Source organism: Dromiciops gliroides, chromosome 5 (assembly GCF_019393635.1).
Source record: "Dromiciops gliroides isolate mDroGli1 chromosome 5, mDroGli1.pri, whole genome shotgun sequence".
In the NCBI taxonomy this organism is placed as follows: domain Eukaryota; kingdom Metazoa; phylum Chordata; class Mammalia; order Microbiotheria; family Microbiotheriidae; genus Dromiciops; species Dromiciops gliroides.
In genome coordinates, this window is record NC_057865.1 from 144,256,595 (window position 1) to 144,275,011 (window position 18,417).

At 36.4% G+C, this 18,417-nt stretch overlaps 2 protein-coding genes across 3 annotated transcripts in view; one reads left to right on the forward strand and one right to left on the reverse strand.

The window, feature by feature from the left end:
* COG5 (component of oligomeric golgi complex 5) overlaps positions 1-10,914 on the forward strand; it is a 349,622-nt gene extending 338,708 nt beyond the window's left edge. Inside the window, exons 20-22 of one of the 2 annotated variants that reach the window (XM_043965890.1) lie at positions 219-345; positions 1,892-1,971; positions 10,354-10,914. In XM_043965890.1, the coding sequence (XP_043821825.1) occupies positions 219-345; positions 1,892-1,971; positions 10,354-10,465 (319 nt within the window). In that variant the 3' untranslated portion in view covers positions 10,466-10,914. The remainder of the gene's footprint in view (positions 1-218; positions 346-1,891; positions 1,972-10,353) is intronic. The other variant, XM_043965892.1, reaches the window with a different exon arrangement.
* Positions 10,915-11,185: 271 nt separating this feature from the next.
* Positions 11,186-18,417, reverse strand: part of HBP1 (HMG-box transcription factor 1) — a 31,399-nt gene continuing 24,167 nt past the window's right edge. Inside the window, exons 10-11 of the mRNA XM_043965893.1 lie at positions 13,852-13,993; positions 11,186-12,286 (exon numbers count right to left, since the gene is read on the reverse strand). Coding sequence (XP_043821828.1) covers positions 12,269-12,286; positions 13,852-13,993 — 160 coding nt within the window. The 3' untranslated portion in view covers positions 11,186-12,268. The remainder of the gene's footprint in view (positions 12,287-13,851; positions 13,994-18,417) is intronic.

Genomic DNA, 18,417 nt, shown 5'->3' on the forward strand with positions numbered 1-18,417 from the left:
AGCTAGGTGGCACAGTGGATAAAGCACCGGCCCTGGATTCTGGAGGACCTGAGTTCAAATCTGGCCTCAGACACTTGACACTTACTAGCTGTGTGACCCTGGGCAAGTCACTTAACCTTCATTGCCCCCCACACACACACAAAAAAAGAGGATGCTTTAGACTTTCTAAATAATACCTTTTTACAGGGCAAAATAATGTGTTTTTTTCTTTCTTTCAGACCACTGCTATTTCAGACAAGTGAACATGTAGCCAATAGCCCAGCACTGGGGGATATTATCCCATTCAGCATTATTATTCATTTCTTATTTACAAAAGCTCCATCCGAGTTGAAATCTCCTTTCCAGGTAATAAGTTAAAGCTATCTCACTTTCTATTGTATTTCCTAATTAAGTTTGGCTCTTTTGAAGGCATAATGTCCAATATAAGACAATATAGCTGGTTGATCTTGTCCATATCATGATCTAGCCTTGGAAGAGTAGACATTTAATTCAAAGTCTCTTTAAAAAAATGAAACAACAGGCCAAGATTAGCCTTTGAGATGGTATTCATGAGTAATATAATACCAGTAAAACCTTCTTAATTACTTTTGCTAACACACCCATTGACTGATAATTATTGGAGTTGTTATACTTTAGTGCCCTCCATGCACTGAGTTTCAATTAAACTGTCCTCATTGCTCTTCTCTGATCTTGGCCCTTGCAAAAGCTATCCCACATGCCTGAAATGCATGCCCTGCTCATCTTTTTTTTTTTAATAAAGTATTTTATTTTTTTCCTGTTACATGTAAAGATAATTCTCAACTTTTGTTTATACAAGCTTTCCAATTTCAGATTTTTTCTCCCTCCCTCCCCTCCCTCCCCCCCTCCCCTAGACAGCAGGTAATCTGATATAGGTTATATATATATATATAATAACATTAAACATATTTCTGCATTAGTCATGTTATAAGAGAAAAATCAGAGCAATACGAAAAACCTCAAAATAGAAAAACAACAGCACCAAAAACAAAAGAAATAGTATGGTTCATTCAGCATCTACTCCACGGTTCTTTTTTTTTTCCTGGATTTGGAGATCCTCTTCTATCATGAGTTCCCTGGAACTCTTCTGTACCATCCTACTCATCTTTACCTGGCAGAATCCCAGGCTTCCTTCAAGGCTAATCTCAGTAATCCGTCCTATGGAGCACCTTTTCAGATCCCACTTGTTATTACTGTGGCCTCTCATTTCTTCAGATCATCATGAACATACTTGTAGCTGTTTACATGTTGTATCTCCCCAGTAGAATGTAAGCTCCTTGAGAGTAAGGATGTTTTGTGCTTTTAAAAAATCTTATCTATCCTCAACACCTACCATTTTATCTTGTACCATTTTGGAGCGGAGCTGCAATTTCATTGGTTTAAGGAACTCTCAAGGAAGAATTTCTCTGTACCATTTTAGGTGGGCAAATGATCTGTAACTTAGAATTGAAGAGAGTTGCCTGGTGTGCCAAGATGTTAAATGACTTGCCTAGTGTCATTCAGCTAATTTGCCTCAGAGACTGGAATTGCTTGGATCCATGTCTTTCTGACTTAATGCCAGCTCTGGCCGTTAGACCAGGTTGCCTCACAGAGTAGAATGATTAATAAATATTTACCAGATTAGATTGGACTGGAATTCCAGGAAACATTTTAGTATTCAAAGAGGTAATCTGAGGATGCCTAAAATTATAACTGTGCCTTACCTGAGTCTTTTTGACATATTCTTCATGATCTCTGCTGTCAAGAAAATGCTTGGGAATAAATTGCACCTTAGGAATTCCAAGTAAATTTCATATCAATATCAATTGACATTCATTGTTGTGTTTGCATTTCTTTTTCCTGACTGGTGTCCATTTATGTTTTAATGCTTCAGAGAGCAGAGTGGTCCCATGCCCGATACTCCCAGTGGCTAGATGATCATCCATCAGAAAAGGACAGGCTTCTCCTTATCAGGTAAAAACAAGCTCTAACCCCATTCTTTCTCTTTAGTCCAGCAAAGTGAACTTTAGTTGAAAGCCTTAAGGTTTGTTTTGTTGAAAGATGAAGGTAAGTAATGGGCACTGTGGATTTCTTAGCATTGTTCTCATTCCTAACAGTGTTGTTCATGATGTTTTTGAGCACTGCTTTTGCCCACTCCTTCTTCTCCTGCTGTGGCTCAGACTTACTCTTCCCATACTTGTTCATACTGCTCCATGAGGGGCTTAGGCCAGTGCTTAGAGCCATTCGATTCTCCCTGCTTCTGACAGCTCACCCATATCATGGAGCCCTATACTTAACACTTCATTTTGTTTCTTCTTCATTCATGGTATCATTTTGGGTACTTCAGCTTTGAACCATTTTTAAAAATAAGGCATCTAAATGTGATCATGTCAGTCAATCAATCATTAAGCATTTATTAAGCTCCTACTATATGTTGAGCACTGGGAGTACAAAGAATAGGTGTGTTGGGTTTTTTGTTGTTTGGGGGGTTTTTTGGAGTGGGGGAGGCAAGGCATTTGGGGTTGACTTGCCCAAGGTCATATAGCTAGTGTCAAGTGTCTGAGGTTGGATTTGAACTCAGGTCCTCCTCCCTCCAGGGCTGGTGCTCTATCCACTGCACCAACCAGCTGCACCTCAAAGAGTAGTTAAGAGACAGTCCCTGCTCTTAAGGAGCTAACATGCAAACAACTATGTGCAAATAAGATATATCTAGGATAAATAGGAAATATGGGGCAGCTGGAGAAGGGAGTTATAAGGAGTAAGAGGACTAGAAAGGGGGAGGTTATGAAAGGTCTTGAATGCCAAAGAGGATTTTGTAATATTTGATCCTCGAGGTGATAGGGAGCCACTGGAATTTATTGAGTAAGAGGGGAGAAGGGTTACATGGTGCTTTAGGAAGATCTCCTTGACAGCTGAGCGGAGGATAGACTGGAGTGGAGAGACTTGTGGCACAGAGACCAATCAGCAGGCTTTGGCAATAATGCAGGCATGAGGTGGTGAGAATATGCACCAGAGTGATGAAGTTATCAGGGGTGACAGTGGAGCATATGCAAAAGACGTTACAAAGGTCATGGCAACAGATGGTATGTGGTAGGTTAAGAGAGAGAAAGGAGGTAAGGATAACACCAACGTTCTGAGACTGAGTAACAGAGGGTGGTGGCATCCTCAGCAGCCGGAGAGTTTTGAGGGAAAGACAACAAGTTTAGTTTTGGATATGTTGAGTTTCAGATGTATGGGGGCCATCTAATTTGAAATGACCAACAGGCTGTTAGAGATGTGAGACTGAAGTGAGCAGACATTAAGGCCAGATAGGTAAATTTGAGAATCATCTGGATAGAGATGATAATTGAATACAAGGAAGCTGATGAGATCAGTAAATGAAATAGTACTGAAAGGAGACACCCTGTGGGACACTCATCACGTGATCACATGTCCTCTTTAGGCAATGCTGTCTAATTATTCAAAATATACCCCAAATGCAGAGACAACCCAATTGGCAATGTTGCCTTCCTGCTATAAATTTTGCCATGCCATCGGTTCTTTCCACCTAACAAATTTCTTTCCAAAACGTGACCCTAGAACTCTTTGATGGCCCAAGAGCACATTCTTGGCTTTTCCAAAGCTAAAAATAGGGAAAAGATGAGTCTTGCATTAGTTCTTTTAACTTGGTCACATTCAGTTGCCTGCTGAAGTGTCCAGTATGATATTTTTACTTAGTGCACTTGAGAAATAATTTCTGTATCATCCTAAGAAAACTATAAGCAAAATTGAGTTAGGAAAATTCAACTTGACATTCTTTCTAACACATTTATAGCCTGTGAAAGTCTAGATAACCTGTCACTTTGGGTCCTGTAAAATGGTAGGTGTAGAGAAATGCTAAGTGTGAAGGAGTGCTAGTTATCTCGGGCCTTCGAGGACAGGTTGGCCAGATTTCTTCACCACTCGGCTATGTCTAGTCTTTTCCCTATTCATCACTTTCAAGTGGAGCAGGAAACGTACAAGGTAACACAAAGGCCAGTGAATTTGGTCTGTTGGATGAAACTCTCAGAACAACCTTGGAGAGGAGCAACATGACAAAAATCCTGTTTGGATTTTTGCATTTGACTTATATTCATTCTTCATCATTTACTACCAGATTATTTGATATTGGCTGCTGAATTAAGAATTCACCTAGGCAGGATTCCCCCCCCCACCCCCCAGGTTTAAAAAAACAAAAACCCTAGATAGATGACTGCCCAGTTACACTAGATTACAAATCAACTGTCATCTATGTTTTCTTCTAAGAATGTATTGGCTTGATTTCATCTGCAGCATACTTACCAAGTCCATATTGAATGCCTGAGAATCACATTTTAAAACATGGCAGGCCTCTCAAAGGTCTGCAGATCTCTTGGCAGCTAACTGTAAAAGTAATCATGACACTGTGCTGAAGTTTGTGCCCCCTCATGGAATTCCTAAACCCTAAGATGCATTTGATGCTGTTGATAAGAGTTCATGGTACTGCCCTAAAACATGGCTTCTTTTCATCTGCTATAGTGCAGTTAGTTTTGATTTTGCATCTTTGCAGTGCCATTGTAGGGGTACATGTGCCTTTCCTTGCAGATCAGCACAGACTGAGGGGTGCTTTATATACATCACTGGATATCTTTCACCTTTTAGGTAACCTGTTTTAATACTCATTCCCTTTATCATAGCAGTATGAAATCTTGTAGACCATCACAAAGTAGGGTAAACTGAGGACAAAATGATTATTTACTAGTGAACTTTTATGAATTCTCTGCTTTTGAAATGATGTTTTTCTGGGGCTTGGAGCTGTTACCAAGCTATTTTTTTTTTCATCCAATAAACATTTATTAAGTACCTATGACATCCAAGATACTGTATTGGCACTAGGAATACAAAGGCAAAATGTAAAGCAGTCCCTGGCCTAAAGGAACTTATCTTCTCCAGGATCATAGAACCCTAAGTCTATATGACTCTAAAGGAGCAGAGAGGTCAGGAAAGATATTCCTCCATGTTCACATTTTCCCAAGCCCCAGCATCTTGCCAGTTGTAGTCACTTGCCCCACCTTCTGTTTGACCAGGTGTCTCTGCACTGATAAAACCTTGGTTAAGAGTTGGAGGCCATCCAGTGTGAAGAAATGATCTTTCTGAATTGGGATAGACTGTTGAACTCTAGGTATTATGAACATAACACCTATGTCTACAGCACTTTAAGGGTTAAAGTGATTTCTAGAGTACATGGTAGGTAGCACACAGACCACCATTCCCATTTTATAGGTGAGGAAACTGAGGGTCAGTGAAGTGAACTTGCACATACGCAATCTGTTGTCACTATTGACTTGCTAGTGTGGATGGAGTGATAGCTGAGAGCTGTCTACCAGCAAAGAGGCAGAGCCAGGATAGCACAGGGTTTCTTGAATCATTTACCTTATTTAAAAATAAGAGCCATCACTGGCTTATCTGAGCATGTTTTCCAACTAGATCATAACTGTGTGTGCCCAACAAAGTGAAGTCTATGCTTATAAAGTCTGGAGTTTGGGGAGAGGCTGATACTGAAGGAGCCCCAATTTGCACAAATAATATCACAATGAACTTTCTTAACTCCTTATAAGAACTTGGGTAATACTTGGAATGATGCAAACAAGTTCCCTCTAAATATGTTCAGAAAGGTAAAGAACACAGCACTTAGCAGTTTGGATAGAAATTCTGAAATGTATTATGCTCCTCTCCCTGACAACCCACCTCATGCACACTGGAGTTCTTCCAGTGTGGTTCCTCTTTTCTTTAGAGTTTATTTATACCCTATTTATAAACAAGAGTCTGGGTCCAAAAGATGACAGCTAAGGGATCATTTTTCTCCTTGATCCTCTATTCAAGTAAATATTTATAAAATGTTTACTAGAGGGTACACAAAGATGAGGAAGACAGTGCTTACAGCTTCAGGGAGATATAGTCTTATAGGGGAATAGAACAAGTACATTAATCTCTTAATGTAAGGCAGAATGGAATCGCCCAAGAGAGGATTGCAAGGGTGCTAGCAGATTCAGAGAATAAGGATACATCACATTTCAGGGAGAACTTTCCAGGCATAGAAAATGTAAGCAAAGGTGTAAAAGCAGGAACACAAAGGGATGTTCAGAGATGAGGGACTAGTACGATTTGGTGAGACTGTTAGTTGCTTTTCTGTGGGCCACCCTGAGCTAGAGGGGACAGGGGTGGGTTGGGAGGGGAAGCACACGGTGTTCTTGCACAGCAAGTGTGATAATTTTGATCTTTATTTATTTTGACAAATATGCAATGCAACTAAGAATGAGCAAACATTTTTGATAGGCTGATAAATAATACATCCTGAGTATATATATGCATTATTCTTTTTCAAGCACATATATTGTTATGATTAATAAAAGATTCATTTAAGAGAATTATGGAATTACTGGTAACTTTGGGATCATGCACCTTCTCAATAAACACATACTGAGAGCACAATTACTATCATATAGGAAGTCCACAATTTTTTTTTTTTTACATTTAAAAGAGGACCTCATGCCCAACAGGTTGAGAACTAGACCTAAAGCATAGTATACATTCATAGGAATAATGGGAGATGAGTCAGGAAACAGAACAAATTTATCAAAGGCAAGTATGAACAAGGACTTGTATTGGAAGGACAGCAGTGTAAACAGAAAAGGACTGAACAATTTAAATGCAGAAGACATTACAGGATTGGACGAAGCAGGTAAAGAAGAGACAGGAAACAAATGACAAAAGATTTTTGAGTATGGAAAACTAAGAAAATGGTGGTATCACTGACAAAAATAGCAAAGTCAAGAGGAAGGGCGCAGAGTTGAGAGTAGCAAGGAAATTATTTGTGAAATTATTTGTGCCATGTTGTGTTTAAGATGCCTGTGGGATATTTCATCTTTCTCTCAAAACCCACATCTTCCAAACTTAGCTAGTTCAGTGCAGTACAACCAACCACTCTGGGTCTTCTGAGTCTAACCTCAGCATTATCGTTGACTTCCCTCTTCCCCTTCATCTCACATATCCAGACATGGTCAGTTGCCAAATATTCCCATTTCTACTCCCCCCCCCCCCAGTATCTCTTGCATCCTTAACCCTTCTCTAGTCAGAGCTGCCTCCTCCACCACCTGTCACTAGGACTACTGCAATGTCCCAGTCCACCCTCCACATAGCTACCAAAGGGATTTCCTTTAGCACAGCTCCAATCATGTCACCCCTGCAAATCAATAAACGACTGTGGCTCCTTTACTGCTAGCATCAAATATAAACTCCTGTGTTTGGCTTTTAAAGCTTCACAACCTGGCCCCTATCTATTTTTCCTAGCTTCATTGTTACTGCTTCCCACAACCTACAGGCAAGAACATCTGGCCTTGTGCTCCTTGTACACAGTACTCTAACTCTTATCTCCAAGCCTTTGTACTGCCCATGTCCCATGCCTGAAATACACTCTGTCCTCACCTTTGCATCAAGGGAATCCCTCACTTCAACACACAGCTCAGGCTCCGCCTTCCACATGCTATTAGTGCCCTAATTTTTTTATATTTAACTCCTTTGTATTTATTGTGAAGCATCCGTGGCATAGTGGAGAGTTGATTTAAGAGCTAAGATGACTTGGGTTCAAGTCCAAGTGTAAAACATACTGGCTTTGTGACTCTTAAGAAACCTGCATTGCTATAAGGAGCTTCTTCACCCAGTAGTTCCCCAGATCAGTGAAATCCAACTCAAATAGAAACTGGGGGTCCCTAACCATATGTAAGGATCACTGCTGGCACATACTGACTTTAAAAACCCACATATTAACACTGTTATAGTGCTATTTCTTTTCTGTTAAATATTTCCCATTTTAATCCGCTTCTGGTCACACTAAGAAGTGTTGTCTGCATGTTTAACACTTCTGCCCTAGATCAGTGAATCATAAGTCCATTCCCTATCCATAGGCATACAAGGCAGCCATAGATGCCTTAGAGCCAGAAAGGCCCAAGTTAAGATTCTACCTACTGGTGAGCACCTACTTGCTGTGTGAACCTCAGCACATTACGCCTCACAATGGTCTTTGTCAGAGATAAGGCTAAGCTGCAGTGGTACGAGTTTCCTCACCTAGGGGTTCCCTAAATAAATGAAACACAGGTGCAGTCCCTTTCCATATCTGTACCTGTTTTCTCCTGACAGAATATAAACTGGACAATTTATTGTTTCATTTTCTGTCATTGTAACCCCAGTGCTGGCACATAGTAAATTACAAATGCTGTTTTACTGATTGATCCCAGTGAAGAAACATCAGGAAGAACAGCCACAGAGATAGGAGAACTAAGAGTGTCATCAATATCAAATCTGCACATTTGACCTCCAGAGATCAAACAGGATTAGGACTAAGAAGAGGTCTGTTATGTACATCTCAAGCCCCATGGCACTGAATATGAATGCTGAAGATGAGTGAAGGCCTCTGACTTTGGAGAGCTATTCAAAAACCCAAGTTTGTACGTTCCTTGAATATTGGGATTATGTCATGATCCTGAACAGCACTTAAAACAATATATTTATCAGGCTGTAATTGGTTTTGAGTTGAATTGTATTATCTGACACATTTTCCCCCTTTGGAAAAAAAAATACTTTCGCTTTTAGTGTTTGTTACATTGGACATTTCCCTTCTAAGTACAATCTATTCCTTTGCTAATTTTTTATTTTCAAGTGATATATCCTAAACCCCTCATTCAGTGAAGGTGACCCAAATCAGAAAACTGGGTAGGTACTTTAGCTTAAATAATACGTGGCTTATTTCCAAGAAAGCTGTACTTTTTGCTCAAACAACTGTAGTAGCTAAATTATTTAAACCTTATACTCCTTTTATGTGGGAAGGCATCTTAAATCTGCTTTTCTCTATCATTCTGATAGTATTCTTGATGAAATACTATTATATACATAACCAAATTCATTCTGAGCTTTCTTCTACATCGTAAAACATTATGTAAGCTGATTATATGAAAAAGACCCCATTCCTTTCACTACTAAAAATACTGCCCTCTCTGTGAATTTCAAAGTACCCATTTTTACTAAGACCAATACCAACCCCCCATCTCTTTAGGGATGCTGTCTAAATTATATGAGAGTATTTAAGGACTTATGAAGAGATTGGAAATTTGAGTAAGGACATAAGAATAGTGACAATGACTTAGCATCATTCAAAGAAGTACAAGAGTGCAAATGTAGTTTTACATTGCAAATTATCTATGCTTTTATTTATACTTTTGCAAAGTGATTTTCATTATAACTGCTTTGTTTTTCACCTACATTTTAAAATTGTTACTAAAAAGTAACATTTAAAGGGGATGCTTTCAGGAATTCTAGGCAAGAGATTTATATTTAAAGACTAGATATTTGCCAGGCAATAAGACTGATCACATGGACAAATTAAGGTATAAATACTAATCTTGGCCCTCACGGAAATGTTACGTCTACTACTGTGTGAAAATGAAAAGAAAAATTATTCCTAAAATGAAATTGGTATAGTTAATGCCTATTCTAAGTAGACTTTCCAGAAATGATTAGGTTTTAATAATTCCAGTTAACCACCTATTAAAACTGTACTGACATTTATAAGGATGATAGCTCTGTAAGTCATAAAAGCAAACATTTTTAGTAAATCCAACTTTAAAGCCTTAAGTATACCTTAATTTTTTTATAATATAGTTCAATTTACTTTAGATTTCAAATGAAGCATATAATAACAATCATTATCCTGTGCTCCTAGTGTGTTTTTCTCTTGTTATATTCAGTCTTTCCTCATGCTTATCAATCATCTCAGGTCTCTGGCCTAATGTAGGGACCCTGCATACCTAAATCTCATCCAAAAGGTGGCTCTCCATGGTGCTGATTCACGGCTGGTGAGCTTTAATAGCTCACAGAGTAGCTCATACGTATTAATACTGCCTAAAATAAAATAAGAGCCATTTTACTATAAGACAGGCTGTTGGTTTTAGCAAATCTTAACTTTTACTCTTCTGAATGTAGAGGATTTAGCCATGCATTACTGTACATATGTGAAGTGTAACAAAATTCTTTTGAAAAAAAGCCAACTTATAATTAGAGGCTTTGTGGCCTTCAAGTCAGTTTAGTGATTTAATGAATAAACCATAAATTAAGCAGACTGCACATTGTAAAGTGTTTCATTTCTGAGACTTGGTACTAAAATTGAGAATAGTAAAGCATAATTCCATTAAACCTGTGTTTTTAAAGTGTTGTGAACTAGTATTTTTATAGATTTAACTGTATTAAGTTTTTTCTGTTTTGTCTACCTCTCTTTTGACAATATTTATATTTTTAATTGTATTTCAGAGGAGCTCTGGAAGCCTATGTTCAATCAGTGAAAAGCAGAGAAGGAAAAGAATTTGCACCAGTTTATCCAATAATGGTTCAACTGCTTCAGAAAGCTATGTCTTTGCTTTAGTCATTACCTAAAATATTCCCTTAATGTTATTTCCTGTGCTTTACTGACTTTTATTCAGCAGTTACTTTAAGTGAAAGAGCATATACTACATTTTTTTCTTGCTGTTCACTGTTACAAAAGATCCAAATCTCAAAATTCTCTTTTCTTACCTCCTCTTCTAGATAGCATGTTGTAAAATTTCATGTTTCAAGAGTATAAAAGAGATATTATAATCTAAATATATCTATGGAGCTAATTCTGCCAATTCTTCTTTTAAGAGCTGATAAGAATCATCCCCTTAACACACAAAAATGACCCCCCCCCCCAAAATAGCACATGGATAAACACATTTTAAAGTTGGTTGGCTCAGGCTATGTAATAGACACCAATAATAAGTTTTCTGTTCTCTCACTAACATCTTCCCCTAGGGAAAAAAAAAAAAGGAATAAAGCTAAGAGCTTTTATTTGAATGTTGTGTCGAGTTCTTTTTGTTGGATTTAAACATTTAGGACAGATTCTATGCCCCAAGGTTGAAATAGAAACAATTACTTCTTCCTTTAGCTTTTCTTTCCATAAACTTGGATTTATTCTATGGTTCTAAAAAGCATTAAGTCAGAATAGTTCCAACATTCAAATAAAACATCACATTTTTTGATACCTTGAGATATTCTATATTATTTGAAGATCTTATCACTTACTTCATATTTAAGAACCACATATCCTGTTACAGAAATACACAAATTGTTTTTTAAAGTTTTATTTGAAATAATATACAAGAATATAGTGTGCAAAATTTAGGGGCAACATCATGAAGACGTGTAATGAACTCAAATCAATTTTACAGCTGTGATTCCTAACCAGAAACACCACTTGTTAAGTAACATGAAAAGCCATGATTGTAGCTCAGAGCAAATGCAGCTGTATTGCCAATGGATTTGCTCTAATTTTAAACAGTTGGAGGAAAAAGTAAAGTGCAAGTGTTGCACTGCCCATAAGTGCAAAATCTGCCCCCACCATGAAGATATCTGTTGACAAAAATAAGATACTTAAGATATATGGTTGAGGAGATAGAACAGAGTTAAAAAATATAATGGTGACTGTGTTAATAGCACCTCATGGTGTATATACCAGTGCTATTAACTAACTTGACCTTGGCCTGGGCTAGTTTTTCCATCGGAAATGAGGGCTGACAGTCCTGCCACCTGGTGCAAAATGTCACACGAGACAGAAAACATGCCTACACCATGCAACACACCAGGTGATTTCCGTGTTCTCTTAGACCATCCACCTGCCACATGTCCTGGTCGCCTCTTGGCACTGGCCAGACTGGGAGCTTCTGTGTTTGGCACTGGTGTTAGGGCCACGTGTTTACTGTTCAAGGAAATCCCAACTCCCGGCTTCAGTTTAATTACATAGTTTGTGCAATACATATTAATAAGCAATAAGGGTCCATTGTATAAACAGCAGTTACATATCTTAAAATTCCCCTTTTGTACATTTTAAAATAAAACATTTATACACTTCTCTTTCTACTGTACTTTAGCACCACAGGATATCAATTTTCAAGCCTATATTACCTGATAGACATATATGAAGTTTGGAAGAAAATAAGGCAATTTGGTTTACAATGTTGATAGTTTTAGCTTACTTAATGCTCTATTGTTGAAAGCAAATCCTCACTCTTATTTCGGGACTCAATATTATCAGTATTTTTATGGTCACACAAATTCACGAAAAATGGTGAGGCCTTGATCTTCTTAAGTCTTTTTTTTCCCCATCAAGTGTCAACAGTTTTGCAAATATAGATTAATAAAACATCTTGGTTTAATGTTGTTGAGAGCCCTGTGGGGGAAGAAAGCGAACTCAGTGAACATTTATAGAACAATAACAAAAATCTTTGTTGTAAACACTTATAAGTCAAAAATTTTAAAAAACAAAAACTTTTAAGATTTATAATTATAATTAGTTAATAAAATTGAAACCAAGCCCTCAAGAAGAACTATGGAAATAAACAGGGCACTGATAGTTATTTTAATGGCTAGGCATTTCTTTGTGACAAGCGAAATACACAATTATTATAAAATAATAATAAAAGCTAATATTTATATGGTGCTTATGTGCCAGGTACCAAGCTAGGTTCTTTACAATTATTACATCATTTGATCCTCTCAACAACCCTGGGAGGTAGATACTTTTATTATCCCCATTTTGCAGTTAAGGAAACTCAGGCAAACAGGTTTGTGACTTGCCCAGATTACACAGCTAGTAAATCTCTGAGGCCAAATTTGAACTGAAGTCTTCCTAATGCCAGGCCTGGCACTCTATCCACTATGCCACTTAACTGTATTTCCACAATCTATCCAGTTAGCTAAGTGGAAGCAAGGACCTGAATTTTAATCCTTCCTTAGACGGTTATCAGCTATATGATCCTCAGCACATTATTTAATTACTCTCAGCCTCAGTTTCCTCCTATGTAATACAATGTTAATATCACCTAGCTCAAAGGTTGTGGGTAAAATCAAATGAGATGACATGCCAAATACTATGTTATAGTTTTTATTATCATCATCATAAAAGATAGCCAATATAAACTTAAATCCTAGCATGAGACCGTGGAGCTTTTTGTAACTATCCTGTCTTGCTTATGAATATAAAGAAATGTTACTGGCTTTATGATTAATTAGAACCTCCTTGAATAGATTCCCTACACAATACAGCAATTCTTAAGATATGTTCACATAAAAACACATTGTATTCTACCATTTGTAAGAAACGCTTATAATCAGGTGAAGGCCATTTAAAATCCTCATTTCACGAATGACATCACAGAACTTCAAACTAAATTATATTTCTTAAATAAAATAAGTTCATAATTTTTACAAACTATTGATTATTTCTGGTCTAATATTTAACAGCAAATCTTACTACACTACAATATAGTTTACCCATTCTTTTTCTGTATCATTCCATTCAATGGGAGTTCTTATCAACTCTAGAAATTATATGCATGCTGGAGAAGTCCTAATATTTTAGCAAATATAGTAAGGCATCTTCTTCAGACCTCTCTTCCACTCAAAAAAGGTTTTACAATTCCAATTTATGATGATTTTTACCAACATCCACCTTTCAACCAAATATTTGAATCTTATAATATCAGGTACCGCCTGGAATTCCTAATTTTTAGACCAAGTACAAATACCTCTCCTTAACATGAAATGTTCCTAGGCACTAATAAATATAACACCTAGGAGAAAAATAGTTCAACAGGAAGAAAAAACATTATCAATGATAAAAAAAATATAAGCTAGGAAAATGTAAAAATACAAGGTGGACTTCCATAATATTTAACAGGAAGATAAGTTTTAATCACTAATAAGACTTTAGAGCAATTACTCTGTGAAACATACTGAATTGGTTCTTTTCCGTTTCCAACAGTCAGGATTTAAGCGTTTCTGTTCTTCAGCCAAAGCCTTGGCTTCTAGGGTGTACATTCTCCTTTCTTCATTTTTCATTTTCTTCCACCTATCACCAAGTATCACGCTTATGGCTCTGGAAAACAAAGATTTTCAGAATGTTACAGGAAGGTAAAAAATGTATATATGGAATAGAAAAAAAACCATATCGACATTATTTTGTCAAATGTATTGAAAGGAAAAGGTTAAGACAATAATAGTCTTCTCCTAATAAAGTCTCAAGATATAAAGACCAGCTTTACCATACTTGAGGAGTTTAAAACTATTAGGTACAGAATCAATATTGCAATTTATTTAATAAAGAAATCTGACCTAGTGTCATCCCTATACAATGGCATAATTTAAAAAAAAAAATTTGTTTTTTAAAAAATCATTTCACCAGTTAGTGTCAAATTCAAATAGAAATGAGAGCCATTAAACCATTAAAGCATCCCTGCAGGCCACACACTGACTTTACATTAACATATTAAAAGCAGATAGGAACTACATTATAATCTGGTTCAGGCTACATGTCTGACACCTCTGATTTAACCTATCCTAGCATAAATAAATTTTCACAAGTTGCTCCATACAATCAGGACTATGATGGCCATAAATATCAAAAGAATGGCTTTGGACAAGCTCTACAAAGTAGAGAAAACTAGTTCAAAACATTTTAACAGTCAACCTAATTTTCTATCAGTGATACTTACATAGTAGAACTACCCATTTTAAAATTTATAACACTTGTGTGGCCTTCTATCTACTCACTACACTGACTAGCTATTATTTATTTGCCTTATTTAATCATGTAATTGCTTTGCTCCAAAAATCAGAATCTTCAAATTATGAGTACTCCTCATACATCACCTGAAAAGAATGAATACTGCCTATGCTCAATAAATATTTACTGAATAAGAAATTTTAAAAGGAGACCCCAAAAGCAGTTATACAATGATGGAATGATACTTATGCCTGACCAATGCATCTACCAGAATTCACATTCAGATATGAGACTGCTTCTATTCAACACAATGCTTTCATTTATTCCAGGCACTTTAAATAAAAAATGCTACAAAGATGGTTGGATCCCGGACAGAATGCATAAAGGAGATAAATGCAGATATACCATCTGACATGGAAACCAGAAAGGCTGGGAACAGGATCTCTAAGAAACCAAAAGAAAATCAGGAATTTGAGAAGTAGGGTATGATTTGGGTTTGATTAAAAGAGAAAGAGAGAAAGGGGGGGACGGGGACATAGACTGGATTTTCTTACTTCTTAAAAGTAATAGATACAGAGTGTCCTAAAAGTCCCATCTTACTAGTTCATATCTATGCATACACCCCCCCCCACACACTTAATAAAATAAATCATTATCTGATAAATTAAGGCTAGCAATTTTGCAACAGAAAAAAGTTCCATTCATACAGATATTTTATTCTTCCCACGATGAGGCTATGAAATTAATATATATGGCACAGTAAGGCATAAATTAGAGCTCTGAAAATCTCATGTATCTAATTTAATACTGGGTGATGTAAGATATACATCTATAAAGATTATAATTGGCTCCTTTCTTTGAATATTCATGATTATCTTTCTAGAGTTCACTTAAAATGAAATATTAATATTTATCAACTAGCAATTTATTTTTGCATTATGTTTTAGCATGCAATTTCAAGTTGATTTTTTATCTTAAAAGATAGCTTCAAGCTATATACTACTTAAAATTATCACCTCTTTTCTCCTCAATGCCATATATTTTTTCAAGTAGAATCTGACCAAGGAAATGGACTTTCCTTACTCCTAATATTTATATCATGGGAAAAAGGCAAAATTATCAAGGCTGTGTTGAGACTCATCAAGGGATTATTACTATCCACGAAAAAAAATAAACCCAGGAAGCTTCCTATCAAATCAGAAACAGAAATGAAAAAAGCTGGTCTTATAGAAAAAATATTATCATAAAAAAGTCAATCAAGTGTAATTGGAGCTAAACAAAGAAAATTTAAATAGCTAATCATTTAAAACAAAGAATGTCTTGTGAGGTAGCCAAGAATAGTCTTCAATGGCTTAGGAATTAGAAGGCATGAATTTTAGGTCCCAAGCTGAATGACCCTGAACAAGTTACTGACCTCTCAGCTTTCATATTTTCAGATGGGGACACTATCTCCCTGCCCATCTGAACTTTGGAAGTGCTATGCAAAGATCAAAGTGGTATTATTACATGGCAATTCAGAGCCTTCATAGAGATATCTTTAAAACTAGGTACAGACCAACATCTCACACCACATACCAAGACAAGGTCAAAATGGGTACATGATTTAAACATAAAAGGTAACATCATAAGCAAATCAGGGCAGTATGAAATATCTTACCCGTTAAATCTATGGATAAGAGAAGAATTTATGACCAAATGAGATAGAGAACTTTACAAGATATAAAAAGGGTAATTACGTTAAATTAAAAAGGTTTTACACAAACAAAACCAATGCAGCCAAAGTAAGAAGGAAAGCAGAAAACTGGGAGAAAAAATTTACATCAAGTTTTTCTGATAAAGGCTTCATTTCTCAAACATATAGAGAACTAAGTCAAATTTATAAAAATAAACATCAATCCCCAATTGCTAAAAGGGTCAAAAGATATGGACAGGCAGAAGAGGATCTATAGTCAAATGAGAGAATACTATCAATCACTAATGATTACAGAAATGCAAATTAAAACAACTCTGATGTACCATTTCATACCTATCAGACTGGCTAATATGACAGAAAAGGAATATAACAAATATTGGAGAGAATATGGTAAAAAAAAAAAAGTAGGACAATAATGCACTATTGGTAGAATTTTTAATTGATCCAACCATTCTGAAAAGCAATTTGGAACTATGCCCAAAAGGCTATAAAACTGTGCATGCCCTTTGACTCAGTAACATCAACACTAGGTCTGGATTCCAAAGAAATTTTTTTTTAAAAAGGGACCTATAGTATAAAAATATTAATAGCAGCTTTTTGTGGTGGCAAAGAATTGGAAATTGAGAAGATACTCCTCAAAAAATCAAACACCTGAACAATAATATTGTGCTATAAGGAATGACTAGTAGGATGGTTTCACAAAAACCTGGGAAGACTTATATGTACTGATACAAAGTGATGTGAGCAGAACAAGGATAACAGCAGTATTGTACAATGGTCAACTGAGAATGACAGCCCACAGTGATCCAAGACAATTCTGAAAGCTTTGTAATGAAAAATACTATCCCCTTCCAGAGAGAGGACTGATTGAATACAGATTGAAGTATACTTTATTTTTACTTTATGTTTTACTTTCTTTTTCTTTTTTTTTTTAGGGGGGTGTTAATACTATGTTTTCTTTCACAACATGGCTAATGTGAAAATACTTTGCTAGACTGGCACATGTAAAATCTATATAATCTATATAGAAGGTAAAATCTACCTTCTAAAGGAGAAGGGGAGAGGGAGAGAATTTGGAACTCAAAAATAGTTTAATATTTTACTTTTCCCCCAATTACAAGTAAAGACAATTTTCAACACTCATTTTTCTTTTTTTTTTTTTAATTTTTTTTTAAAGTAAGGTAATTGGGGTTAAGTGACTTGCCCAGGGTCACACAGCTAGTAAGTGTTAAGTGTCTGAGGCCAGATTTGAACTCAGGTACTCCTGACTCCAGGGCTGGTGTTCTATCCACTGCGCCACCTTGCTACCCAACACTCATTTTTTAAAATTTTGGGTTCCAAATTTTCTTTCTTCCTTCCCCCGAGACGGCAAGCAATTTGATATGGATTATATGTGTTCAATCATGCAAAACATATTACCATGCTAGTCATGTTGTAAAAGAAGACAGACGGAAATACAGAAGGTCCAAGTAATATCCTTTGATCTGCATTCAGTTCTTTCTCTGGAGGTGGATAGCATTCTGCGCCCCGCCCCCCCCCCCCCCCCAGTCCTTCAGAATTGCTGAAAATAGCTAAGTCATTCACAACTGATCATTGTACAGTATCGCTGTACAACTGCTGTGTACACTGTTCTCCTGGTTCTGCTCACTTCACTTTACATCAGTTCATAATGGTGTTTGCAGTTTTTTTCTAAGATCAGCCTGCACAACATTTCTTATAATACAGCAATAATAGTTTATTACAATCATATACCACAGCTTATTCAGCCATTTCCCAACTGATGGGTATCCTCTCAATTTCCAATTCTTAGCTACCACAAAAAGAGATGTTATAAAGACTCTTGTATAAGTAGGTCCTATCCCCTCACTTTTAAAATTTCTTTGGGATACAGACCTAGTGTTGGTATTGCTAGATTAAAGGATATACACAGTTTATAACCCTCTGGACACAGTAGAACTCAAAAATTTAAAAAAACTATTAAAAATTGTTATTACATTAACTGAAAAATATTATATAAAAAATTTCACTTAAAAAATAAAAGCTATATAGGAAGCCTATTGGCTCCACAATTATAATTCCTGTGATGGTGACCAGATTCTCCCCA